Here is a 27,941-nt window from a genome sequence, read left to right as displayed (position 1 = left end):
GTGCTACAGCCTCATGAGGTGAGGGCTCCTGGTCTGGAACCACCCACGTAAACTGTCTGAGTTCCTGACCCACCAAAACCACACAAAATTATACATGTTTATTGTTTTTAAGCAGCTAAATTTGGGGGTAATTTGGTATATAGCAGTACATAGTTAATTCATTAGCTTCTGTGTGTGTGTGTGTTTATTTAATTTTATTATTTATACAGGGTATGGCACAAATAGCACCCCTTTTTATTACAAAATCTTTTATTACAAAATCATAAGCATGTAATTCTGTAATATAACAATATCACACTCTAGCATTCCATATATTTTAGGTGACATGTTCAAATTAAAACTATGAATTATTACACCCCTATTATGACCCTACCGGCCACATTCAAGCAGGCGTTACCTCTCCCAGACACGATAGAAGGCGTGGAAGGGAAGGAAATGGAAGAAGAAAGCAAGCCAGCTCTACCTGGGTCTGAAGAGCTTTGTCTGTTTTTAATTCTTTTTAATGCTTCCTGGAAATAGGACACTGGACTCTGCCAGACATCACCTAAATATGAGATTGAGTTCTCCTCAACTGAGTAACATGATGAAATTCATTCTTTATGTATAACAGGTTCTTTTTAACTAGACGAAAAAGGTTTTCCACGCGCACATACACACACACACAGATGAAAATGAACTTGTTACTGGATCATGTGGAAAGCAAATGTAAAGGTTTCTTTCTCCGTGTGTGTGCGCACATGTTGACTGGTGAAATTGAAGAAAACATGGCTAATTGAACATAGGAACATAACAGATATTTCATTCAAGGAACCACAGACTATTTCTTAAGAGCCTCACATTTCACATCAAATGAAGACTTCAGGGCAATTTTACGCTTGTGTGCGACACAGCACACTGCCCTCTCCCGGCCCATGATTGAGAACCCTCACCCGAAACTACTTCAGCTTTATCTTTCTTGACTGAGGGCACTTAAGAGGTTGGGGTGGGGGCGGGAATCTCTCACGGCCTCCTCCACACTGTGACTGCCTGGCTTGTTGGAAGTGCCACAGTGTTTGATCACACTGGCGTGATGACTGAGGAACAGAAAGCAAGGAATTTCTGGTGGCTCATTTCTCTCTTTACAGTTTGCCGGAACTACCTCTCACTCTTACATCATATGAGCTGACATGCTGACAGGACCTAATAACAGAATGCCACATCAGAAAACTGTATCAGGAAGACCCAGAATACAGATGAACAAGGCAGTGCCAGACCTTATCATATGCTACCAAGGCCAGAGCCACGTGGTGTCTGATGGCTGTTGAGCAAGATCCACGACTCTGACCAACAGTCCCCAGCACACGCTGGTCTGCAGGCCACCCACGTCTGAAAGGGCCCATTTCTTTTTTTGCCCAGCCTGATTCTTCACTAATTCTGAAATGTAGCAAATATTAAAAATGACATGGTATGTTTATAATAAGCTAACAGAACCTATTAGATAATTTCCATGAACAGTGCATCACTTTTGAACAAAATCGATTTGTGCGCGGTGGGGATGGGGGTTCTTCTTTGCCTGTTACGCTACTGATGGTGTGTAGACCGACACTGAGTGCATCCTGCAAATCATTCCCAACCTAGAGTCTTTGAAGGTCGTATTAGGGCTCCATAAATAATCCTCATCACGTGAAAAGTATGACAGGAATAATGCATTTGCCCATGATACAGCTGCCTGGGTTTAACTGAGCAGAGGTGGGTACCCTAGGGCCTCAGGGCCACAGTGGACCAATGCCTGTTTTTATAAAGAAAATTTCATTGGAAAGCAACCACCTCCACTCATCTGTGGATTGTCTACAATTGCAAACTTCAGCACTGGAGACAGAAGCCAAATGCCTCACAAAGCTGAATTACTTACTAGCCGGCCCTTCGCCAACCCCTGAAATAAGGATTCCGCTGTTGGTTTGGGCTCAGAATGTTTGCACTGACCCGGGGGCTTCCCCTGGCCATCTCACACGGGCTCGTGGTTCATTTCTTGTTTGAAAAAAATTCAGAAGAGCAAATTCGGTGGATGAAATCTTTCAGAATTTGGAGTGCAGTAAACAGCATTTTCCTTCTTAACCAAGTTTGTCCTTATCCAAGAAAAATGGACTCCGGGCTGCTCACACCCATTTAACAATTTTTAAACCCACTGGGTAAGCTTAAGTAGCCACTTTTTTCCATGATTCCTTCAGTGGGTCACTGATATTTTACAGGGCTAAATATTCTTAGCCTTGTATTGTCTTTTTAAAAAGAAAATGTGTAAACTGCTTGGGATACAATGTTTTCCTTGATTTGAAAAGTCATGAACATGGATTAATCCATATTGTACGAGATAAGAACATGCTTGTAGCAAAATTTAATAAGAGTGTAACAGCTATGGGGTTTGAAGTCACTGGTTTGGAAACACGAAGCACATACATTTTGCCACTGAGGGAGAAAATCTTTGTTACAGTCTAAGACAATTATTTTTAGGGAGGAGAAATCCCATCTCCCACCTTCAAGGCAACAGAAAGAGTCTCAATGAGTGTCCGTTTTGTTAAAAGCAAAGACAACGCTTGGAATTTTTTTGGTGGAAAGAATTTTCTTTTCGGACGTGTCTTTTCCAATCAGATCTGGCAAAAGGATGACGTCACCGATATGGGGAGCCCGACAACTCCATAACCTTTTCTGCTTCACCCTTCCCCTGAAAATAATATCCTCACGAAGTACATGCAAAACCAAGATCTCACAGACCTAGAACGCTCTCCAGATTGGGTTTCTCCACCTCGGCATTAGTGGCATTCTCAGCCTGATGACTCGTTGCTGTCGGAGGCTGCACCCTGCACTCTAACGTATGTCACAGCTTTCATGGCCTCTGCCCACTAGGCGCCACCAGACCTCACCCCTGGTTGACAAAATATCTGGCGGTATGACTGAATGTCCCCCATGGGGGGAACGGGGCACAAAACGGCCCCCAGTAGAGAAACATTGCTCTGAGGAAGGGTTAGACCTTTAACGTGCCAAAAGGTGCTTATTTCATTCCCCCTCTGCAAACTGACTATCCGTACAACTAGAAGCCAAATCCGGCCCCTCCCGAGATGGAGTGGCTGCACGTCCTGTCACGGCTGACACGCTGGAAGGGAGACCGATCCTTTCCTCAGACAACACCCGCATGCCAGTTGCTCTGGTCGTCCTCTTGTGCTGTCGTACCCAGACTGGTTCCCAGAACCTAATCAACATGTGGAAGGCATCGCAGGCATCCACAGCGAGACACACGTTTCAACTGGGTGTTTTCCAGCCCCGCTTTGAGTCAGCCGCAGTGATGGACAGCCTCTCGTAGCTGATCAGGGCAAAACACTAAGTGGCCTGCATTTGCGGAAGAGTCCACTGCAATAGATTATTGCCTTGCATATTGCACATTAACAGAATTTTTTATGGCAGCGCCAACAGTTAAATGTGGTTGTTTTCCTGTGATCCTTTTAAATCCCCAATTCAATTACCACGCTCCTGTTTCTGATGAATCATCAGCAGAAAGCCAGACAATTTTTCAGAGAGGGATATGATCCTCAGCTGGAACATTACGTCTGGAGGACTAAGCTGCACCCACTGGCACTAAAGAAATAGACACTCCATCGAGCCCTGAAAAGGGGGAGGCCTTAGTCCTCAACATGGCGTGAAGTTAACCCTTCATAGAACTCTCTGTTTCTTGAAGATAGCTGTTAGACTGCTGACGCAAGGAAGAGAAAAATAAAGCTAAAGAATGAAATGAAGTGTGTGATGGTACTTTATTGTTGCAGCTCTACATTTGATGGCCTCCGAGATGCAAATCTGAGCTCTAGGCCGTAATTAAATTGAGGCATCAAAATCACGAAGACTTCATGTACACTTTCAGCATCACGGAAGCACAGAAACGTTAGGTCTTCGATATTGCTTTTCCCTGAAGGATTTCCCTTTTTTTTCTCTACCTCCTCTTCCTTCATGAGAGGGATGGACACCAGCAAAGTCTGACGTGCTGACATTGCTGCAGATACCGAATCCCCACAGCATGCAGGGGCTATATACCGTAAATGAGGAGCTTGCTTTGAATTCCAAAAATTGCCTGAAAGCTGAAAGCAGAAGTAAAAATGGACACCTGGGTGTCCAGCACTTGGGCTGGGACTCTGAGCTGAGTGTCTCCATTACGTCAACATATAGATTGTAACCCACACACATTTCTGACCAGTGAGAATGGGAAGACCCAACGGTTAAGGGGAAGAGGCCCCCAGGGATCAATAGCCCACGTTGCTCCTTGCACCTGTGCCTCTCCAGGTTTCCAGTTGCTTGAAGCTGTTGACATCACAAATACCACAATTCCATCTCTTCATCCTCGACAACCCAGTGGTGAAAAGTGAACCCTCCCCGGTGCACAAGACTCTGAAATGAGCTCCGGCTTCCTGTCCTTAGCTCAAACACAAAGAAATAAAGGCGCGATGACTAATGGGCAATTGTGGTTGCCTTGGCTACAATTCTAACTTTTGGCAAATGTACCTCTGTATGCTTAGTATTCGCTTAACCAGCACATTAAAAATACCAAAAAGGTGTCATTGGTTTTGGCTTTGCCATATGTCTTTATTCTCTCCTGATTACTATTCTCTTCTACTCTGTGTATTCTCAACTCCCCAGTGAAGGTTGTCGGCACCAACTGGGCTGGAGGAAAGCGAGCTCACAGATTTCACTCTCATCTTTTCCATGCTCAGCTACGTGATGAATGTGGCGCCTGGGGGCCCTCCAGCTAACTGGATGTGTAAATTAAAGAGTTTTAGATCACTGGTAGGTGTCATTCAAATTTTCAGCCCAGCTAACAGGGAGGAAAGTCGCCAACTCCACCCTGGGGCCATTTTCCCATCTCTTTCCCCACTGACACCCCTGTAACGCCTGAAACGCTAGACAAAGGCACAGCAAATCCCACATTAGACTCTTTTAGGATGAACTCCCCAGTCCTTCCTCCAATCTTAAAAATGATCACTTTCTCACGCATGAATAAGAAAAGAAATATATAAATGGCTGAAGGGTAATTTTTATTATTAGCCTCCCCCCGCCCACATCTTTTTTTTTCTTATGTATCCAGACATGAGACCAATAGTAATCAAAATGTGCTTGGAATTTCATCAAGTGGGATGTAAGAACAGGAAACCCTCAGGGTGAAACTTTGTCACTTAGTACTCCTTACCCATTATATAACTTGAAAATTACTCCCTGTGTTGTTGTGGCATGTATAGGGGCTGTGTGATGATGTTAGATTTGGGCTTTGGGCAAGATTTCTCTGCCTGTGTCTTCCGACAAGTGCTATCCTAGCCATCTTCTCGGTGTGATGACAATCATTAGTAAATGGCAAAGAGGGGGGAGTCAATGATGCTTCAGCCAGTGGTTCAACTACCCACCAATAAAGGCTTTGGACTGGGATGGCCAAAGACAAACACCAAGACTCAGTGAAACACCCCAGGATAAATAACACCACTAGTAGCCAAAGTTTTTGAATGCCAGATTGCTCCAAGCAGCCTTCCTACACAACCATCCGGGTAATTCAAAAACGATTTCTGAGTAATTCACCAAGAACCTTAAGCAGACCCCAGGGAAGTTGTGAAATCTCCATCCTTGTCAAAGAGTTCATTTCAGAGCATCTCGGAGAGATTCCAATCAACCACGGCTGGGGCCGGCAGGAGGTGGCGTCATGGTCTACACCTGTGTCCCGCAGACCTTTCCTCAAGAAAGGTTCTGCAGCTGCGCTGCTCAACACGGTAGCCAGCAAACTCAGGGCTTTTGAGTATTTGAAGTATGACTAGTTCAAATAAAGAACTGAATTTCTAATCTTATTTAATTTTAACAACATTTCCACTTAAATAGCCACATGTGTCTATTTAAACTGAAATGTCCTAGAAACTGAGCGGGGAAGTTCTGGAGACCGAATGTCTGGTCCACGCAAGGGTGAAGGCAGTCTCAGAAAAGCGTGTGCCTCAGGCAAGGGCAGAGCCACGGTTTCATCTTGCAGACCATCTGATTGTTAATGAAGGCTGCTTCCAAAGCCAAGGCTAACTCATCAGGAAAGAGTGCTGTGATTAATTATCGTTGTCTGAGTCGGTGGCACCTGTGCTGTGAGTTCCCAATGCCATCGTGGTGAGGGGAACTTCAACCCTGACAAGGATGCAGAGGGAAGGAGAGGAGGCGGCCAGTCGTAGAATCGTCATGAGATATTGTCATCTAGAAATTGATATTTTCTAGAATTGTCTCTAGAAAATAAGACTGGATTGTGGTTATTTATGGACTGCTGTGAATTAATGCTCTCATATAAATATGGTTAGGCAAGGGTTTTAAATATATGACTACAGCCAGATAACCCAGGGACTACCAGTGTCAGATTACTTATTGAGTTGTTTACTTATATGTTGCATTTGCTAAGTTGGTTTACTTATTTAGTATCTGTCTCTCCCACTAGAATGTGAGATGCGTAAGTTCACAGACCATCCTGGGTCAGAAAGTAGGTCCTGAGTAAAAGATTGTCAAAAATATATTTGAAGGTCTGCTATGTGTAATGTCCTATGTGAGGGTTGGAAATGAGCTGTGAAAAGACAGACCCAATCCTTATCCTCATGACTTACAATAAATAGTTAATTGCACAATTTAGAATATATGACACAGCAGGTATGGCTCAGTTGCTTGGAGTACTGTCCTGTAAACCAAAGGATCGTGGGTTCCATTCCCAGTCAGGGCACATGCCTGGGTGGTGGGTTCTCTCCCCAGCGCGGGCATGTGCAACTGATCATGTTTCTCTCCCCCTCTCTCCCCTCTCTCTCCCTCCCTTCCCCTTTCTCTAAAATCAATAAGCATGTCCTTTGGTGAAGACTAAGATATATATATGCATGATACCATATCAGCAGAGGCCTTTATGGGATAGGCAGGGTTCAAGTAAGGAAGAGCTTGCTTGTGGAATGGAAGTGAACTCTGAAGGCTGAGTAGGAATTAGTGAGTGAGATGGAAGCAAAAGGGAAAGAGGAAGAGCAACACTGACAAAGGATACGGCAAAGGATTAGGCCAAGGCTCTGGGTGGGTGAGCTCCAAAAACTTAAAACAAAATAAAACAAACATGCAAAAAAAAAAAAAAAACCAGTATTACTGTCATCCAAAGAGCAAGCAAGGCAGAGGGGCTGGTGAGCAAGGGGCTGGTGAGCTTACTGACCCTCTGTCAGGGCCAGCTGGTGATGTAATGACCACCATTAACTCTGCTGAGATATCTTTTTGCTCATTTTCTTAAAAATGATACAGAAAACCATGGGAGAAACCCCCATTTATCCAACAAAACCACAGACACATACAAACACATACAATCAGACTTGTGTCAAAGTTTACAAAGGCTTCGCTCATGTACTAATGAATTGGAGTTTCCAGTCTAGACAGTTCTTAGAAAGGTAAGATTATCCCCATTTCACAGCTGACAACTCAGAGGCTCGAAGAAAATGCTGCTCAGCCAGGACTTCAGTTAAACAGGACAGAGCCAGGCCTCCGTCATACCACCCAAGTCCCATTAACTTCTCTACAAGAGCAGTTTCTTCTCAATTGAGGACCCCATAGAAAACACTGAGTCTAATCCTTAGTGACCCTACCAACTATGCACTTTTCAAAAAATCACATACCGAGGCAATTTTTGTCCTGCCAGTGAAGACGCTCCCCCAAAGTGAGCCAGGGAGACTCAGCTAGCAGCCTAAAACGCACTTACTTCATCCCTGGCTGGTGTGACTCAGTGGACTGAATGCCGGCCTCTGGACCAAAGGGTCAGCGGTTCAATTCCCAGTCAGAGCACTTGCCTCAGATGCCGGCCAGACCCCCAGTAGAGGGCATATGAGAGGCAACCACACATTGATGATTCTCTCCCTCTCTTTCTCCTTCCCTTCCCCTCTCTAAAAATAAATAAATAAAATCTTTTAAAAATGAAAATAAAACACACTTCATGGTTGGAGCCCTTGGGAGGCTGCCTTGGAAAGTTCTACAGCCACTTACTCAGAAAGGCAATGCTGCTTGTCCAGTTCAAATCCAGAGCCTTGCTTTGAACTATTTTTTAAGTCAATTTGGGGAACCTAGAATCACTCAGAGAGCCTCATTAGCTCTGGAATGCCATGAGTCACTTCCAGACTCATGGATCGAGTGCCCCAAAGCACATTCAAATGTGACGGCTCTCATCTCCTGAGAGTCTGTAATGGTCCAGATACTTTAAGTGAACCTTGTAATTAGGGTGACCAACTGTCCCAGTTTACCTGGGACCCAAAGTTTCCTGGGACTGACCAAACTGGTTACCCTACTGATCATTCAGTCTTCCTGAAGCTCAGGTGTGGTACCCACTATCGTCACTGATAGAGAATCCAAACCATTACGTTCACATGGTTCAGCCAAGGTCCTCACAGCCTGCAGGAATGAAACTGGAGCTGGAACTGAGAGCTTACTGCCAGGGGTCCTTCCTACCCTGGCCCTCTGGGCAGCCAAAGCACTGCAATGCAGCTGAGAGAGATGGACATCTCTGGGTACGGAACGTAAGTGAACACTCCAAACCTCCTTCTTCTCTGGAGGATTCTCCCTGTTCTATGTCATGAAGTGGGTAGGATTTTTTTCATGACTGAAGTTAAACTGGGAACACTTTGTTTTTTTCAATTTTTACAGGTATGCCTGCTTTATCATTTTTTAAACGACAAATTTCTTTTTCATTGCATTTATTGGGGTGACAGTGGTTAAAAAAACATACAGGTCTCAATTGTACAACTCTATACCCCATCACCTGCACACTGCATCAGGAGTCTACCAGCCAAAGTCAAGTCTCTTCTGCCACCATGTATCACTCTTTTGCCTTAAGCTCGATGTCCTGATTTGCATGTCACTGCCAGCAGGGTTATTTCACCTGAGGGCTGCTTTTAAAACACCCAGAGCAGCAAGCAGTGTGGGCAGGGAAACCAACCAGTGAGGTGTGAACAGCCCTTGAGTCCCACCTGATGAAGGAGAAAGAGTAAGAGTAGGGTAGGTCAGATGGAAATTCCTCCTTCGCCCCACAGCTGTGTGACCCTGGGGCTCCTAATAGTTATTTTGAAGGTCTGCTGTGGAGCCTAAAATGAGATCACTCAGTGTAAGTCTACCTTGCTTCGTGACTGGCACACGGTACTCAATAAAGGCTGGTCCACCAACAAGCCCCAAAGAAAGGAAAACTCAGAATGCCCCTTGCTTTGTAATCTCCTCAAGCTTCCCCCAGGGTTTCGGAAACCTAAACCTATGTATAAATAATAGATTGCATCATAAACAACCCCATTTGGTTGTTAAAAAAATGGGCCCAAGATTTGAACAGTCATTTCACCAAAGAAGCGTACAGATGGAAGATAGGCACATAAAAAGGTATTCAATTAACACCATGAGTGAATACAAATTATAGCCACAATGAGATATCATTACACACCAACTACAACTGCTAAAATTAAAAATACTGACAATACCAAGTGCTGACAATAATATGGGGCACCTGGAATGATCACCCATTAACGGTGAGGTGAAACTTACCATGACCCAGCAGTCCCATTGCTAGGAATTCACCCAAGAAAAATAAAATGTATAGCCACCAAAGAAAATGTGTTGATAGGAGTTTTACTCATTAAAGTGAAAAGTCCATAAACAACCCAAATGTCCATCAACAGGTAAACAAAAGGTGATACACCCCTACACTGAGATGCTGCTCAGGAAGAAAGAAGAACTACTGAGACCCCCAAAATGAGCGAACATCAAATAAATACACGCATTAAGCAAAATAAATCAGATGCACGAGGCTATATCCTTCTCTAGGAACCGTATGGAGGTGATGAGAACGCCCCGCATCCTCCCCGGGGCGGTAGATATCCAGGTGTATCCATTTGTCAAAACTCATTAAACTGTACACTTAAAAGGGGTGAATTTTACTTTCTGTAAATTATATGCCCATAAATCTTACTTTAAAAAGAAAGTAGACTGTAATAAATACCGCATGATTTCACTTATACGTGGAATCTAAACAACAAAATAAATGAGCAAAACTGAAACAGACTCACAGAAGCAGACTGATGTTCACCAGAGAGGACAGAGGCCGGGAGACTGGGTGAGAAAGGTGAAGGCATTAACAACCTCAAACGGGCAGTCACAGAATAGTCACAGAGATGTAAAGTACAGCATAGGAAATGCAGTTAATAATATTGCAATAAGTATGTGTGATGGCAGGTTGTTACAGGGTGCAGCCAAGAGGGGGGCCCCCAAAATGGATTTGGAATGGGGTCCAGAACTTAAGGTGTCCAGGAAATACGTAATATGTGCTCACCCCTTCCCCCCCAATCCCCATGTGTGAGTTGGGGGAAGGGACAAATGGATCAGGGCCATTGAAAGCTGTTTTATACAGCAACAGCTTTGCAGCTAACCTTTGCCATGGTCATTTAAACTATCTATAACATTTAACTGGTTTCATAGATACGTTGAATAACTGTGGCCATGCTCTGAGTCAGGGGGATGGAAAGTGACTTCCGCCCAAGATATAACTGGGAGGCGACTCCCCCTGTTTACAGCACCTGCATGAGAGCTTGGAGATGATTGGCTCCGTGACATGGGGCCACACCTGCCCAGACCCACATTGGCAGCCCAGGAAAACTGGAAGGATACGGGAGCGCTGGCAAGTATAACCGATTGTAGGAGGAGTCAGAAATGGGGCTGCAGAAGAAGATTGGTGTGGGGATTTAAACCCAGACACATCAGCCATTAGGTGGGTGAACCACGCAGGTGTGGCGGTACAGGGAGAGAGCCATGCTTCTGGCAGAGTGGGCACCCCCACAGCTGGGATAGAGAGAATCACCTTATGGCTTTAGCAAAGAATCGCCACTTGACTTTGCCAGAGTGGCGACCCTACCCTCACCACAGCCTTGAGGAGAGATCCATGTGGCTTTGCCAGAGTACAGACCCCCACAGCGTTGGTAGAAAAGGACCACGCAGCTTCGGGGCACTCCCTTTGGCCATGTGGCCGGGGAAGCAGGAGAGACTTTGCCTGGAAAATGAGTACAAAGAACTCTTGCCAGTGGACCATGAGAAGGTGCCACATGGCTTTGCATTAATTAGAGATCCTGCCTGGATGGCGACACAGCTGACAGTGCCAGCAGCCTGAAACACAGATGTTTGCTTCTTTTCCGGAGTTACGGTACCCCAGATTAGGGCAGTGAGGGGGAGAAGGAAGCACTGTGGGCATCTGTGGGTATCCAAAAGACTTTGATACTTTAATGAAGACTTTAGGTCACTACTTTAAGTCTGTAGAGCATTAAACAAACATTTTCTTTCCTTTTCACAAATCTCTGGCATTGAGAGATGTCTTTCCTATCTGGCGGCGGACAACTGAGCCCAGTAGGGGGTCCTTCTGGTATTAGTCTACTGTCCTTGGCTGGCCCCGTGTTCTGTAACAAGGTGGGTCTTGAAATATGGGGGGGAGAACACTTTGTAAAGTATATGATTGTCCAACCACTATGCTGTACACCTGACACGAATACAAGATAATACTGAATGTAAACTGTAATTGAAAAATAAAATTTAAAAGAAATTTAAGTGAAGACCTGTGAAGCGCTAGAAAAGCATTGCTGGCTTTCAAACCTATACCTGCTAAATAAGAGTTCTTCCAAATATTTTAATAAATGCTTTAAAATGTACTTACCTATTGTTTAAATAAATACATGATGGAAATTAGAAAATAGGTTGTAAAATATGGGGAGTCTAGCCTGGGAAAGAGACGGAGGTAGAAGCTTGGGCGGGGGGGAGGGACAGGGCCAACCCAGCCCACAGTGCTTATGAATGGGACCTGCCCTGCGCCTTTGCTTACTGGGGGAGCGAACCAAGAAAAAGGGAGCCATTCATGGGCCAGTGTCTCCATGGGTCCCACAGTGTCATTTCCCTCAGCACCTATTAGACAGATCAACATTCTACCTTTAAAAATGTGCCGTGTGGTCTCACCTGTAAAGAACACACTATCAGGGCTGCTACTCCTGTGGCTGCCCCCAGTTATACTTCTGGCTGAGCTCCAGAGCGCTTTTTAGAAAATTACACAGGAAGACAACAACCTGGTCTAAGAAAACAGGTCTTTCCTACAACTGATTTTGATCAACTATGCCAAAACTACAACCATGAGAAAAGACAATTGCAAACTGGATACACAGGTGGGGTCGCTCACAGCAGTTCCCAGAGCACCAGTGCACATGTGCACACCAGGCCACAGGGCAGTGAGGACAACAAAGCCATGGCATGGGATGGGATGGGACGGGACGGGATGGGACGGGACGGGATGGGATGGGATGGGATGAGATGGGATGAGATGGGATGAGATGGGATGAGATGGGACGAGACAGGACAGGACAGGACAGGATGGGATGGAATAAGATAGGATGGGACGGGATGGGATACAATGGGATGGGATATACTGGGCAAGAGTATAGGGTTTGGAAGGTGGCGTTGGGTGAAGACTACTACCTATTCTTTCTCAAGAAAGGCAACTTTATTCTGAATTTTTTATTTATTTAATTATTCTTTATTTGTGCTTAACTGGCCACCCTTCCCTGACTGAGAAGCAGAGAGAGATCTGACCAGTGCAAGGCCAATTGGATATCCTTTCCATGGACTCTGGCACCTGAACACTGATGTGAAGGCGAAGAAATGGATGGGATTTACTCTCCTGTGTCAGAGCGCTAAGGAGACCACTCTCCACTTCCTGCTACTTTGGAGTTTCCCTGGCTGCCCGAGAACCAGCTGTATCATTTCCCTTTGATTCTCTGATTGCCTTCCTACTTTACAATAAAATACCTGTTGCTCAAATTAAAGTCAGTTTCTGCTGCTTGCAACCAAAGAGCCCTAAAGAATACAACATTTTTGTAGCTCAATCATTTTTTGTTTTTTTAAGTTTAAAAGTGTCCATCCACTCTCCCTGAGAAACCATAATGTGATGTGTTAAAGGACGTCAATGCATTGGCTTTGTCAAGGTCTTATGTGTGATCCTGGGGCCCGGGCTGGGAAGTGGGGGCCTTCCATCCTGATCCTCCTTGGCTTATCCTGATGAGAGAGGAGCAGTCTATTGACAAGTCAGGCTAAAATGTAACTCTTTCCTGTCCTCCTGCCCGCCAGGAAGATACGTGTGAACATCTCAAGGCCCACAGGACGAAACTAGGTCACTGAATACCGACGTGGTTTGATTATAGAACCATGCGTTTGTATCACTTTCAGTGCCCACCCCCCACCCAGGTTTCTGGGCCACTGAAAACTCTAGCGGAACTTGGAGTCCCAACTCATTTTCCTTTTCAGAACCATGGACCACAACAGTGATAACAATAATCACAACTACTATCAACAATTACTGAGCAATAAGTACCCGGGAAGCTCTGAATCAAGAACTTTGTATGTTTTATCTCATTCAAGACATACAATAAGCATTACATGGTAGGCACTTGTAATTATTCCTATTTTACAGGAAGAAAAAAAACCCCTGAGGTTTAGAGAGGTTAGACTCTTTTTATCTGAAGTTAACAGCTAGTGCAAGAGCCAAGATCAAGGGCAAGTCTTTCTGATTTCATTCTTAATCAGAAAGCCAAAACTCTTAATCATAGTGACATCCTACCTAGCGTGGGCAAGTTTCCGCTGCCGGGCTGGGACTCAGAGGTGCCCGGGCTAACACAATGCAAAAACAAAAGGGCTTCCATGATTTTTCATGCTGGGAACACACACCCAAGGGGGTAGGCATCAAAGCGAACTGTCTTGATTTTATCAATTGCCTTTTCTCCTCTATTTGCCACTTGAGACTTTGCTGTCCTCTGAGCACTGACAAACCCTCTCTTACCTGGAGCAGGAACGTTTTTCAGGATAAAATAAAAAAGACTCACTCCCCATCAGTTACCAGCACTTGAGAGCTTTGCCGAAGCTGTGAGGCTCACAGGGCTCACCGCTGTGTGACCGGAAGCTCCAGGGACCTCAACCTTTGTACTTTCCAAGCTGCATCTGCCCACCCAGAAAAAAAGATGGGGGTAGTTAACCTGAAGTTGAATTTGGTTCTTACCTATTCCCTCACAAAGCCTTTCAGGTGTGAACAAAGTCTTAAATCCTACAAAGGTTAGAATGGAAAACATCGATGTGTTACACTTTTGCTCAACAAAAATTGACTAGGCAAATCCAGCTAACAGTGTTGCACCAGTGGTAATGTCTCCACTGTCACATACATACAATGACTAAGTGGAATGTCCACATTGAGGGAAATGGGATAAAGGATATACGGGAACCCTCTGTCTTATCTTGCAACACTTCTCTAAATCTAAAATTATTTCACAATAAATAGTTTTTGCAAATGTGCTGGACAGGCTGGGTGAGAAACTCCCTACGGCACCCTCTGTAAGACCGACAGTCAGGGCAGCGTCCCTGGAGGTTAGCATCTGGACTCATGTTCATCAGTGCAGCACCCGTGATAGGGGGGCAGCGTCTCTCTAGTCCAAAACCCAGAAGCACGTAACTTGTGAGCCAAGGTTTAAACGAGAGCTAAACAAAAGAGAGAATCTCGTCATGATACTCCACATGTGGGCCATAAATACACACAGTTAGTAGACACAAAACATCATGGTATGTGGTATGGGGTAGGCGGTGCGTGGGGGTGTGCATGACAGAGAGAGGAAGGAAAAATATGTATGAATGAAATGAAGCTAAAGCAGACAAGAAAGAATCATTTGTGCCACTCATCTGAGACCAGGGGAAGAATTCACGCGTTTGTATAAGTAACTTGATAGGATGGAGGGAGTAAGATACAGGGATGCTGGTCCTCGACACAGAACTTTTTTCCAACTTTTCCAAAGTTTCAAAACTACCCACCTAAGAATTACTTAGCACAAGAAAAGTGTTTTAGAAGGGTTTTAAGAGGCACTAAAAGGATGGGACTTTTAAGGCCTACAGAAAACTCTGCAAGAAAGTTTGGAGAATGATCAAACCTGGGGTGGAGAAGACGTTCAAGGATTTGAAGGTCTCTTATTCAAGGGCAGGGACCATTTAATCTTCATCTGTAAAGACTGGAAGAAAAGAGTTTCGCCCAGTTTAGAAACCTCTTTTCAGATACGAGGAAGAAGTCCTTGAGATGATGGGTGGGGAAACATCTCACTGGGTCCCCAACGGAGGCCACCACCTTGTCTTTGGATAACACTGCGAGGCCAGGAGACTGCCTTTCCTAAGGGTTTACTGTGCACCTGCCTCAACGCGCCCAGGAGGAACACATGGTCGGTCTAAGGTCTGCTCCAGCTCCTGGCATGACAGCACACAGGGCGTACAGCTGCTTTAACATTTCTCCGAAGAGGACTTGCTACAGAGGAACCGGGCACTGTTATTCTGGGGACAGAAAGCGCCAGTCGCATCACGAAACTCGGGTGTAAAATGTCCCTTGACTGATCCAGTTTTCTAACCTTTCTTCCTATTTCAGAGACTCCCTGAAGACATATGACCGTGAACCTGCCATTCGGGAGACGAGCCGACTGGGCGCTAAGCTCCGATTTCTTTTTCAAGGAGACAGCTGGGGTAAATTCTCGAGGAACTAAATCATGGCCCCAAACCAGACTCTGAAAAAAAGTAAATAAAGGCCATCACTCTCCTGACCCTTTCAGGAGGAAGGGGTGTTGCTGTCCATAGATACCCTATTTATAGTACCCTTGCATGGGGAAGATTTTTAGATAAATAACAATTATTCAAAAAAGTCACATTTTTGAACCTCACCCCAAACAGCTTGGTAAAACCACATTCCACTTTATTCCCATTTGTCTTCCATTTATATTTTAGTCGAATAATTGGGTTAGACACCCAAAGGCCTCCCCACTAATGATATCAAGATTGGCTACGGAAAATCAGTTTGTAAGCTGCCTCAGTATCCATCAAAGACAAAGAGAGTCATTAAAGCCCTGCCGCACAGCAACCGCCCTCCAACTCTTTGAAGAAACTCCAGGAACGGACCAGAGACAAGCAAGAGGTCAACACCCAGCTGATTCCTGGGTTAAGAGAAGGACACAAGACCATTTTTTTAACGCGAACACCTGGAAGGAAAGAAGTAGTATTTTGTTTCCACCTCAAGAAATTGCAGACAAACATAAAGCAAATCACATCAGTGGAATACTCAATTATCTGAACACGCTAATTAACAAACTGTAATCAACCAGCTTTCAGTCCTCTCCTCACCTGCCGTAATAGGGGTGGAGCGTCGCCTCCCTGGTCCCTCACAGCCGGCAGAACAGCAGACAGTCTGCATGATGCATCCGAGGCAGACAAACAGGCCCAGATTTTTGCTGAGGACAGGAATTTCTCATGCTCAGGGCACGTGAGCCAACAATATGGAAATGGCAGCACTGGCTGTGTATTTTAATTATTGCCCACACCTACTCTGCAAAAGAGACTTATTGTGCAGTTAGGCAATATGATGCTCAGTTATGGTTATTTCCTAAAACTAAGCGCAGACAGTCACTTAACGTAGTAAATATGCAGTCATGACAGAATTAAATATTCATGAAATCAAGAGAGAGCGACTGGAAAGCCGAGGATATGAGAATATTAAAATTCATCATAGTTTTTACAAAGTAAATCCTGTATGCATTTATAAGGCACCTGGGTCCGGTCTAGAATATGTTGAAACTCCAGTTTCTTGGTAGACTGCCATTTAAATTACAATATTGATTTCGATAGACAAACAACAATCTCAATCCTTAGCTCAGTTTCAGTATGCAAAACAGTTTTGAACATCAGCAAATACCAACGTGAAAAGTCGGCCTGTCTCCAAATGCAGAACAGCGACGCTCATTGTGGTCCTGATACCTCTCAGATACTTGTTCAACCCACTAGCAGAAAGGTCCAACAGAGACCAGGGCGGACTCCTAGGAGGGGCACCCCGTGACACGCACTTCTCTTCCAGCCAGCAGAAGTGACTATTTTCTTGTGCGCTTCCCTAAGTGGTGACCACTGACTGACCCTTCTTTGGTTCCAACATTCTGAGTGGTGGAACCAACTTTTCCCCAACATTAGCAGCCCGTTTCCAAATGTATTAATACATGAGTGGACTTTATACAGACGCAGTTACACAACACTAGCTCCCACAAAACTGAACTCCGAGTGTGCATGGAGAAAGACAACTGTCCTCAGACACAAAGTGCAGCAAATACACTCTCATGATATTACCGAGGCATTCTTTCCTATGCCGTTTCACCTATTACTTCACAATTTTCCCAACAGAAGAAGCAACAGCACCAGAAAATAGCATTTGAAACCCCCCCTTTTTTAAAAATGAAATCCAGTTTCCTGGAGAACTTCTCTCTCCACAGCAAGCAGTAGCAGCTATCCCCTGGTCTACAATGACACAGCAGGGCTCACCAGCCGCCAGGCACTCGGTGCCTACCTTTCCAGGTAGGACGGTGCCAGGTGAGGAGGAGGGCCTGGAGTTCGGAGCCCGGTTAAGCAGTGATCTCCATTCTACAAAAGAGGCAAACTTTGCTCCCATTGTTGTCGTCTTCAGGTTGTGATGTCACCTCCCTCCAAGGAGTCTCAGAAGCCACTTGGCAGCTCCTGAGGACATATGTTTCCCCCTGACCCAGATCATCAAAGAAGCCCTGGGTCTACTGTGCAGAAAGCCAAGGTCTCTCAACACCACTCTCCTGAGGTGTGGGCTCTACCCTGGCACCACATCGCACCTACCGAAGACTTTTCTCTGCACACACCACTCAAGACGGAAACCAGGGCAGACTTCTGCACACGCCTTCCAGTTCAGAAAGTCACTATCGCCCCTCGATTCCCTTAAATCTCACGCCTGGCCCACATCTGCAGCCCCCACCACCACACAAACGAGGAAGGGGTGGGGGGAGCGGAGGGCTTAAAGTGACAGCCACTGCTAGAGCTCCTCGGTTTTGTTCAAAAGGTGTCACAGCGCCAACACTGTGGACCTACCTTGCTCTCTCCTTTCTCGCTGTTGGGTCTCGCCTCGGGATCGTCGCTGTCCTCAGCGCCTGCACTCTCGCTGGGCAGTTCATCCTGAGCCAGCTGCTGCTGCTGCTGCGGCTGGGGCTGGGGCTGGGGCTGCTGTGGCGGCGCCTGGCAGGCTCCGCCAGCCCCCTGGGAACGGGGGATGGGCTCCGGGCGCGGAGAAACTCCCTCAACATCCATCTCCATCTTCCCATTCACTGGAGGGCAAGACAAAAGCGAAGCGGAGACTTGGCAGCGGCGCCCGGCGGCTCCTCAGCTGCCCGTGGCACGCATGGCTCGCCAGGGAGGGGCCGCCTTCCGCGCGCGCCCTCCCTCCCGCCACCGGTTCCCCGCTCCCCGAAGCTCCGCTTGCCTGCTCGGCTTGGGCACTGGCAGTGCCTGGGCCGGGGAGCACGAGGAGCCGGTGGCCGCTTGTCCTTGGAGCGGTGGCCTTCAGGCGCCCCCGGCAGTCCCGCTAAGCAGAGCGCATCCCGGCGGCGGCGGCGACGCCTGCCAGCCGCGCGCCCAGCCCCGGGGCCGCTCAGGGACTTGCTCTCCAGCCCGGCCTCCCTCTTCGTGGCTTTCTAGTCTCTCCTAGGGCCCCTCGGCGTTCCCCCTCCCTCTCAACCCTCTGAACAAAGTTACAGGAAGAACAAACCAGATCGCAGGGATTTGCCAGGCGAAACTGACAGGAATAGGGAATGTCAGGTGCAAGTGCAATCTGCCATCCCCGCCCGCTGACCCAGCGCCAACCCCTCACCTTTGCCCTCTTCCCGACGCAGAGGAGCCAAGGGAAGGAGGGTCTTCCGACCTGTGCAAGGTGGTGGCTGCGAGAACTGGAAGGAGAAGAGCATACGGAGAGCTGGTGGCCGGTGCGCCCACCCCCGACAGCAGGCGACCCCCACCTCCACTCTGGCCCAGGTCTGCCTTCCTCTCTCCCTCCAGAGGCCGAGCGTGTCTCCGGGGTCAGCCACTCCGATGAGCGCGGACGGGTGTCCGAGCTCCGGATCCTCCGTACGCTCCACCAGCGGCTGCGCTCCACACAGCCCAGCACGAGAATTGGAGTAAAGAGGAGAAGACAGAGGCAAATTCCGGGCAGGAAATCGACCTACCCTCGCCTCCAGCCCGAACGCGGGCTGGAGCCGGGAAGGGGTGGGGCCCCGCGTGGATGGCGCGGACGCGAGTCTTGCAGCGCGCCGGAGTTTGGCGTAAAGGTTGGCAGTGGAGGGTCGATGAGCGAAGCGGAGGGAGAAACGAGAAGTCACTACTGCCAGGCATTTACTGCAATGTACCCCCGGGGTGGGCGCCAGCTGGGCGCCGAGGCTCCCAAGTGGCGAGCTCTCCTGGGCTGGAAGGGCGTCCTCAGCAGGGCAGGTCTCCAGGAGGTTCCGGAGGTGACCCCAGGCCAGGCAGTGATCTGCGACTATAAATATAGATGGATAGTGATGGCAAGGGTTGACTTGGAAATTCTGAAATCGGGGCTCGCCGACAGTCAGGTGATCAGGATGACTTCTAAATTTAACACCTCTTGGTCCTGGGAGCAGCTTACAACTTCACGGGAACTGTTACTGCAACTCTGCACAACCAGGAGGGACCTTCCAGCAGCCACAGCGAGGAATAGCAGGTCATTAAGAACCTGTTCAATATTAAATAAAGCCCATTGTTCTGGGCTTTGAGTTTCATAATGCCCCCAAATGGATGAAGAGATAAATGAACAATTCATGCATATCTTAGCAGAGGGTGGCTTTTTTCCCCTAACATATAATGTATCCCAGATAACACTTGCTAATGAAGCTAGAAAATTGCATTGTTCATCTCGTGAATGCTTTGCATTAAGACAACTTTTACACATCAAGACACACTGCCCCAGTAGAGGCAGCCACACAGGCACTCATTATTGGGTTTTATCCTTCAGTTCAATTTCTCAATCCCTGACTCTGCCTGTAAGGGAGAGAAATTGTTTGCCACTTTAATTTATCGGTGTAGACAGCCAATCTGGATAATGCAATGGAAACATGCTTTTAGGAAGAAAAAAGTTTGGGAATGGCATTACTGTCTCTTCTCTTTCAAAATTTGTAAAAGGCTACACTTCACAGTCATTGTCTAAATTGAGAACTTGTTAAAAATAAAATGAGCCTGAGATTCACTATACTTTTAAAATAAGATTATGACCCTTTATGTAGTAATGTGCTAGCTAAGAAAATAAATATAGAGCTATGTGCCTTTAAAGAAGTTACTTAATCTCTATTTCCTCCTTAGTACATTGTAATAAATCAATTCTTATAGTATTTATTTTATAACGGTAAATTAGATTATGTGCATAAAGGGTTTAGCAAAGCGCCCCAGGCCATGGTGAGCACTCCCCAGCCACTGCTTCCAGTGCTGAGAGTAGTAAGATAAGACAAATTCTCGTGGAGCCCGGGTCTGAAGACCTTGGTGTAGGAAGAAGAAATTTCTGGTTCAGTTCATTGTTTTATATAAACTGCTTTAAGAGATACTTGGTATCATCAAAGGTGCCTTCCTGCTCCTTCTGAAGGCAGGCAGAAAGTCAGTGCAATGGTGTTTTGTGCAATAACGTTTTGAATTTCCTTCTACAGTGTAGGGGGAAAAATTACATGTCATTTCCCACAGGAATTGGAACAGCTGACTGGTGAGTCGTCATTCTTCCATGCTTGTTACTTCCAAAATGTGTTTGTGAACTTCTTTAAGGCTTAAATGAAGATTAAATCAAAATAAAGATACAATACTTCAGCTATGTTTGTTCTAACTTTAGGCATGTGCTTGTAAAGCCTCCTATTGCTAAATGCAAATATTTTCCTTTCTCTGCCCTTCTTGTTTTTTGGGGACACTGAAATTTTTTTTGCATCCGTCATAAGTAAATACGGACTCAGAAAATATATTACATTTCAAAACTGTTGATTGCACCTAATTATGCATGCAAATTGCCACTTCAAGCATACAGACAGCTTGCAACATTTTGAAAAACTTGCCCTAGTCGTCGTCATTTGAGGTATTTGTGTTACTATTTTGCTTTTGCCTTAAATGACTTCATTTCCCGATTAGCTTTCAATTAATGATAGGTCTATGAATAATTTTGACCTTGTAATGTCTATCATTTGTTGAGATGATTCAAATGAGCAAATCAGCACTTTCAAGAAAATGCGCATTGCTTATCCCAGACCATTGGATTTTTTGAATCGCCGAGAGGAGTGAGTAATAGAAGGTATCCTGGAAGCGTCATCCAACTCAAAATGTGGTGGATGGACCAACAGCATCACAACGCGTATTGTTAGAAATGCAGAGTCTCAAGCCTTACCCCAGACTAACTTACTCATCAGAGTCTGTGTTTCAACAAGAGGTGCAAGTGCTTCCTACACACCGGAGTTTGAGAAGCGCCGCTCTGACCCATCACACAGCTGGGTACCAAAGGGGAGAATTACAGACTATACTATAATTGTCTTTGGTACTGTTCCCCTAAAATACAGCTCAGAACGACTGATGGAGACAAGGCAATCTTAAAAACTTTTTGTGTGTGTGAAGACATTATAGTCCCCCCCATCTTATTGTTGCATAATGAAAAGTTACATGAATTAAGAATGTGTCTGTGTTGAAATCTCTGGTAATGAATTAGAAGCATAGAGTTTTCTCAAATCAAGAGCATTAACCTAAAAAGGGAATAGCGCTTTAGCCTGAATAAGTTTTATGCAAACACGTGAAAGTCATTCCTAGAAAACTCGGCTATTCTTGACCTTCTACCTAAACTTGAAAATCCAGTTTCCACTCTGCTGGGGTTATTGCTACATCCCGCGACAATGCAAGCAGAAACTGCCCAGTCTGAGTCTGTGCAGTGACACTCTAATACACCTTCAGTGATTTCATGTAAGTGTGGGTTAAGGTATATGCCCCAGCATTTTTAGGAACCAACAGAACTTACTACTTTTCAAAGGATTTCTTGAAAAAAATTAACAAAAGGATTTCTTCGAAGCACATGTGCATAGGTTGGTAAATTATGACTTTAAAGAGTCAGCCAGCAGCAGTTCTGGCCTTACATGTACATGAAATCACCTGGAGAATGTTGTGGAAATGCAGGCTCAGCAGCACGAGGTTTGGGCCTGCGCCTCTGCATTTCTAACTAGCGTGCTTCCAGGTGAAGCTGGTGCTTCTGGTCCTCAGATTTCCTAGACTTGCTTTATCACTGCCGATGGTTCTCAAGTTTTAATCACTTTGGGAGCTTTTAAAAATCTTTAATGCCCAGACTACACCCCAGACAAATTAAATCCAAATCTCTGCAGGTGCAATGTAGGCATCATTAGTTTTTAAACCTCCCCAGGTGATGACTATGTGGAGCCAAACTGAGGAAAAAGCGCTGCACACCAGTGAGTCTCCCAGGGTGGTCTCCAGACCAGCATCAGCAGCTTCACCTGGGAGCCAGGTAGGAACGCGAACTGCCAGGCCTGCCCCAGACCTGCTGACTCCACACCTGCACTCGGAGATCTCCTAGTGAGTGTGCACACGTGTAAAGGCTGAGAAGCTTAGCTCTAGGGGACCCTCACGAGATGGGGAGGTGGCCCTCAACTAGCAGCCACCTGATCCCAACTCCCGCATCTCTGGGCTCTTTACACATCTACACGCATTCTGGGCGGTTCCACAAACCTATGGATAAAGTGCCCGTTGATACGAGGAGTCTACGAGCATCCCTAGCTCTGTTTTAATGTTTCTGTGGCTAGCAGTACTTGTCCGATAGAACTTTCCACAATGATGAAAATCTGTATCTGTGCTCTTCCACCAGTCGCATGTGACTATTGAACACATGGATTACGGCTAATGTGCCTGAGAAACTTTTCATTTTAATTGTGCTTCATTTCCACTGATTTAAACGTGCGTAGCGTCATGCGGTTTTCCGCTCCCCGATTGGACAGAGCAGCTCCGGAGGAATCAGCCCTCCTGTTGTTTTAACCCTTATTCAGATTTCCAGGTTGAACACAGGCCCCTTCTGCTCAGTTTTTGTACGTATTAATCTCCAGAGAATTCACCAGGATGAAAAACATCTGCCTTGCTACCTCATTTACATAATAAGTCACATTATGCTTATTATTTTGAATGAGAGAAGTTTAACTTGAATTAAATGCCACCAAAAGTTGTCAAAACCTTTTTCATAGCATTCATAATTGCATAGCTTTAATTTTACAGACTTTTCAAACATCAGCACACATGGGGTGTGTTCGGAACTGCCTTAAGAAAAAGTGACAGAAAACTACAAATGACTTCTGGGTACAGGACACAAAGACACCCCTTTCCCCAGCATCTTATCACTACATAAGGGAAAGCTGAGTAAGTTAAGCATGTATCTTTGTGGAAAATAAGCATCAGCACTTGAAGATTCCTCCCCAAATGGAAGATGAGAGACAAAACAAAAGAGGGATCGAGGAGTGAAGGTGCCGGAAGATAGCAAATAAAATTCAAAGTAGGAATGTACGCACTTGCTACCTTGAATGTGAACATACAATCTGTGGATTCAGTGGGATGGGACAGGAAGGGACCAGAGGGGTGGGGATCGAATGAAACCAAAAAGCCCTGATTTAAAGGCGGGCACCAGCCCTGAGAGTCTTCCCTTCCCCAGGTAGCAAAACAGCAGCAACCACGATTACAATTGCACTGCTGACCAGCCATTAAGTGCGTTCCATACATTCTCCCCTGCCATTCGCCCAACAACCCTGACAGGTGAGAATGATTAGGAAAGGATCATTCGGGGGACATTATTTCAAGGGACACATCTCAGAATCAAAGTCAGCAAATCCCTGCTTGAGAGGGAAGAGGGTTAGTGTTAAAACAGAATCAGCCCTTTTCTTGGACTGAAAGGGATGTGTGTCGTTTCTAAACCGACTTAACCACAACCTGACTTTTACCAAGAGGCGACCACGAGGGAAATATTTCAGCGGGGACGGTGCCTCGCCCGGCTGCTGCTGGCCTGGTACTGTGTGATACAAGATTAGACCCACAAAGACATGTGTAGCTAAGGAGACAGCCTCACTTCTGAGGTCGGTCCCTCCGTGGCAACTGAAACTGATAAATAGACTGCCTTTGTTGTCCTCAGGAAAGAAACTCCAAGGAACTTCAGAAAGGACAATTTCAGGAAGGTGGTAGTGCCTTCTCCAGGCTCTCCTTTTCATCAGAAAGGCAGGGCAGGTTTATCATCCACACTAACCCAGCTCGGAAGACAGGAGGTAGAGTGCCCGAAAAAGAAGGAAATATTTACTCCCTTCGGGGATGGACTAAAAAAGCTGAGCCCAGGCCCGTGTTTACATGACCCGGCTGATCTCATGACTAATAACACAGCTCATGAATTAAGCCACAAGCCCTCACCGTTGTCCTAGGCAATGTTTGGAGGTTCCCCCATCCTTCACTTGTTCAAATACATCCATGTTTCTCCGCTCAAGTAATAGGTGTAGTATATGGACACAGGATTCCCAGGGATTCTGAACTTTACCTCTGAGTCACCGGAAAATATTCCAGGACACGGCAATTCTACACGCAACCCTGTTCTGCTCTCGCAGTATTGGAGCAATTCGGCCTATGGGAGAGGGCCCTCTGGCTTCCTGAATCTCCTTACAGAATGCCAGACTGGCTGAGCTGGTGGAAGACGTGGCCAGTGCCAAAACATCGACCCTTTATTGCTGACAAAGACTAGGCCGGATGAGGTAGCTTGTATCTTTAGGCAAATGCGGTTCCTATTTTTGAACACCTGAATCAGGCAGACAAATCCACTCAGTCACAGCTGCATGCATGCCCCCTGTAGGCAGCTAGACCCCATCAGGTAAATCCAAGAGGCCAGTAGGCTCAGTTCCTTTCCCCCAGATCCGCTAGGCAGGTAAGACGCCTCTCCTGGGGCAGAGACAGGAAAGAGTAGAAAGATGCCGGAAGTGTTATGTTATTCGGACTCCCTACCAGTGGAAAGAAACATCAGAAGTAGGAAGAAATGTTAATTCCCCCAAAGGAATTCTGCTTCAATTATCCGCGGATGTCACGTCCCATGCCCCAGTCCCCCTGGCCACCTGGTGCCTACTATGGAGGGGAGGATTCTTAGAGCCCATCCTGAAGACCTCCCTCTCCTGCCTCTTGTCTCTGCTCATCGATCCTGTGTGGTTAACAGGCCACCATCATCTGTACCAGCCACACCCCCCTCCACTGCAGAACTAACTGACTGGGTCTTAGACGTGGTCGGGCAGAGTTAACATTCCTGGTACAAAGCCATCAAGAATTCAACTCCTGACCCAGCTTTCTTGGCATCCACTGTGCCCCCCAGAAATTTTAAGGCTTGCAGAGCTGTGTGCCGGCTAGTGCCTTTTATCTTACAAGTGCCTGATAAATATTGCATTTTCCTAATTTGGCTTTTTAAACCAGAAATTATCTTTCATCCCCTCGTAGAGTATGTTTTAGAAGACCTACCTAATGCAGTGCCTCGCACATGGCAGGGACTAAATAAATGTTTGAGGGTGAATATTAAAAACCTTTTATGTGGAGGCTTACAAATGACTTTACATCTCATCTTGGAAAGTAAAACAAGAATAAGCCACTGGGACCAATTTGAAGAGCAGCCACCTTTTTACGCAGTTATGTGGAGTTACAGGGGGAAGAGGGAAGAAGCAGAGAAAAGTAAGAAATGTTGCATGTCCCTGTTTTGTCCTGAAATCTAGTTGATTCTGGATAAATAGGGTTTTCTATCTGAGATATGAGAAATTGTAGCTCTGATATCTAGCTGCTGCCTCCTCGGTCTGCTGATTACATTGTTTTGGTTTGCTTTTCTGGAAAAGCATCTTTGCTAAAAAAGAAAATGTACCAAGTTTCTCCTTCATATCAGGCAGCGTAGTATTGCTTAGTACCAGGCAGCGTTTGTAGACTCGATTTTTAAAAATTGCTAATCTGTCTCAGACTTCATCATGTTAATTTCTGTTTCAGTAGCTGTTTCTCTTAATTCAGGATGCAATTCCTTGTGTACATTTTCACACATTATTTTTTTGTAATGTGTATGTGTCTGACTTGGGGAAAAACACAGCTTGTTAATTTGTTTAAACAGACCTCTGCCTGTTACATTTTGTGCCTTTAACCAGTGAAAGAAGCCAACGACATTTTCAGTTAAAAAATAGGCTACTTGGAAACTAGGTTTTCATCACGCATTATGGTGGTCACATTTGTATCTATTTCACTAAACCATTGTAAGTAGGTAAATGACTGTAACTTTGTACCAGTATATTTTCTGAGTCTCCCTTTTCTTTTTTATGAATTGAAGAACCTATAATTCCTTTCAGCTCAAAGACTCTGAGATAACGGAATAGCTATTTTCTGACCAGGTAAGTGCATACTGAAAGAATTCAATAATCAAGTGAGGATGAAAAACTCACTGCAGTTTGTATCTTAACCTTCATTTTCCTGTGTTAAACAGTAAATTCCTTCTCATCTTTCTAGACATGGCCACTGGCCCTCTGGCCATTGTTCCTTTACCTGTACACTCTGCTTTCCATTCTGGAACCAGAATACAAGCAACATGTACAATGGCAGGAATAATTAGGCAAGACATTTTGGAAAACCAGGAATTTAAATGTAACTATGAAATATACAGGCAACACGTCACAGAGACAGCAATAAACCTAAGAAATGAGCTCACAGGGAAAACCAGCCCGTGTGGGTGATGAGTGGCAAGATTCACCTGCATACATTTCCTGACAAAAGAGAAGGACCATTATAGTGGGGAAATCGAAATTTCGGTGGGTGATACATACCTTCTAAACACAATAGTCTTCTCAGGTCCTTTAAGAGTATCATACCTACTGAGGAGTTACAGCAAACGTAAATACCAACCATTTGTGTCCCTCAGCGTGCAGGCGTCCAGCCCTCTGCTCTGCTCACACGGTTGTGTTGTGCGTTTCTAGTCGCCGCCCCACTGCTGAAGTGAAGGCCCTTTTCAGCTCCTGATCTTAGCTGGCTTTCTGTCCGGTACCTCACTCCAGCCTTCTCAGGAAGCTACTGGGTCTCGATTTCTTCCTCGTCCTCTGAGTATTCCCTCACTATTGGTTTTTGTTTTGTTTTGTGTGTGTGTGTGTGTGCGTTTTTTTACTCTTCTATTCCTATACATCTCCAAGTGACCTATTCTAGAACACTCTTCATTCAGAGAACTCACAAAACTTCTGTTTCCTCGTCTCAGGGCAATCGTGTTCACTGCGAATCACACAGAGATTGAACATAGCATGAGGCATTTACATACAGCATCTCTTTTCATTATCATAGTAATTCTCTGCCATCACCCCCAATAGCACCATTTTACACACTAGGACACTACGGTTCACACAGTCCACGTAACAACAATGAAAGACACAACCCTGGCTATCACAGGATCAGGGATTTGAACCCAGTCCTTTCTGACTCAAACTGTATGGCTCTTTCACCCACCTATGTATATCCAGTATTGATTGCTGTAGAACAAACTACCCCAGAATTCAAGGCCCTACACCAGTAATAGCCATTCACGTTACTCTCATACCTGGGAGGCAGAAAGGACTTGGTGGGGATGACATGCCTCTGATCCATGCAGCATCAGCTAATGGAGCTCAGCTGGGGCTGGAGTTGACGCTCACTCAGAGGGGTGACGAGTTCGTGTTGGCTGTTGGTTGGGAGACAGGGGCCTCACCAAAGGCTGTTGGGCTTCCTCACAGCATGGCGGCTGGTCTCAAGAGCAAAAGACCTACCAGAAGAAGGTAGAAGTACAAGGCATTGTTACAATATAGTCACGGGGCATCATTCTGCTATACTCTGTTGGTTGAGGCAAACACAAAGACCCACCTGGGTTCAGGAGGAGGTGATATAGACTCTGCTTTTTGATGGGAAGTTGCAAGGTCCTAGAGCGTACAGAGGACAGAAGGAAACATTGTTGCGGCCACCTG

General features: G+C 45.8%; 2 protein-coding genes across 2 annotated transcripts in view; both read right to left on the bottom strand.

The window, feature by feature from the left end:
* The window catches only part of LOC119004108 (procyclic form-specific polypeptide B1-alpha-like), a 157,204-nt gene extending 138,657 nt beyond the window's left edge, over positions 1 to 18,547 (bottom strand). Inside the window, exon 1 of the mRNA XM_037070859.1 lies at positions 17,992 to 18,547. Coding sequence (XP_036926754.1) covers positions 17,992 to 18,213 — 222 coding nt within the window. The 5' untranslated portion in view covers positions 18,214 to 18,547. The remainder of the gene's footprint in view (positions 1 to 17,991) is intronic.
* A 163-nt stretch (positions 18,548 to 18,710) lies between these two features.
* Positions 18,711 to 27,716, bottom strand: LOC119004052 (uncharacterized). Its single transcript, XM_037070751.1, has 2 exons — positions 27,542 to 27,716; positions 18,711 to 19,429 (listed from the first exon to the last, which is right to left on the bottom strand). Exons 1-2 carry the CDS (start codon positions 27,573 to 27,575, stop codon positions 18,711 to 18,713), a joined length of 753 nt encoding a protein of 250 aa, XP_036926646.1. The 5' UTR covers positions 27,576 to 27,716.
* Between the last annotated feature and the right edge of the window lie 225 nt (positions 27,717 to 27,941).

The sequence above is a fragment of the Sturnira hondurensis genome, unplaced genomic scaffold (assembly GCF_014824575.4).
Source record: "Sturnira hondurensis isolate 20B ecotype Veracruz unplaced genomic scaffold, ASM1482457v3 Scaffold0019006, whole genome shotgun sequence".
NCBI classification, from domain to species: Eukaryota; Metazoa; Chordata; class Mammalia; order Chiroptera; family Phyllostomidae; genus Sturnira; species Sturnira hondurensis.
Note: the sequence above shows the minus strand (reverse complement) of the source record. Positions and strands in the feature narration are given on the sequence as shown.

Bases quoted from the DNA above. Each gene is read 5' to 3' on its own strand.
- LOC119004052 (XM_037070751.1), bottom strand. From the start codon at position 27,575: ATGTCATCCCCACCAAGTCCTTTCTGCCTCCCAG. The intron at 19,430-27,541 runs GTATGAGAGTAA...CTATATTTATAG, and splicing joins AAGTCCTTTCTGCCTCCCAG to TCGCAGATCACTGCCTGGCC.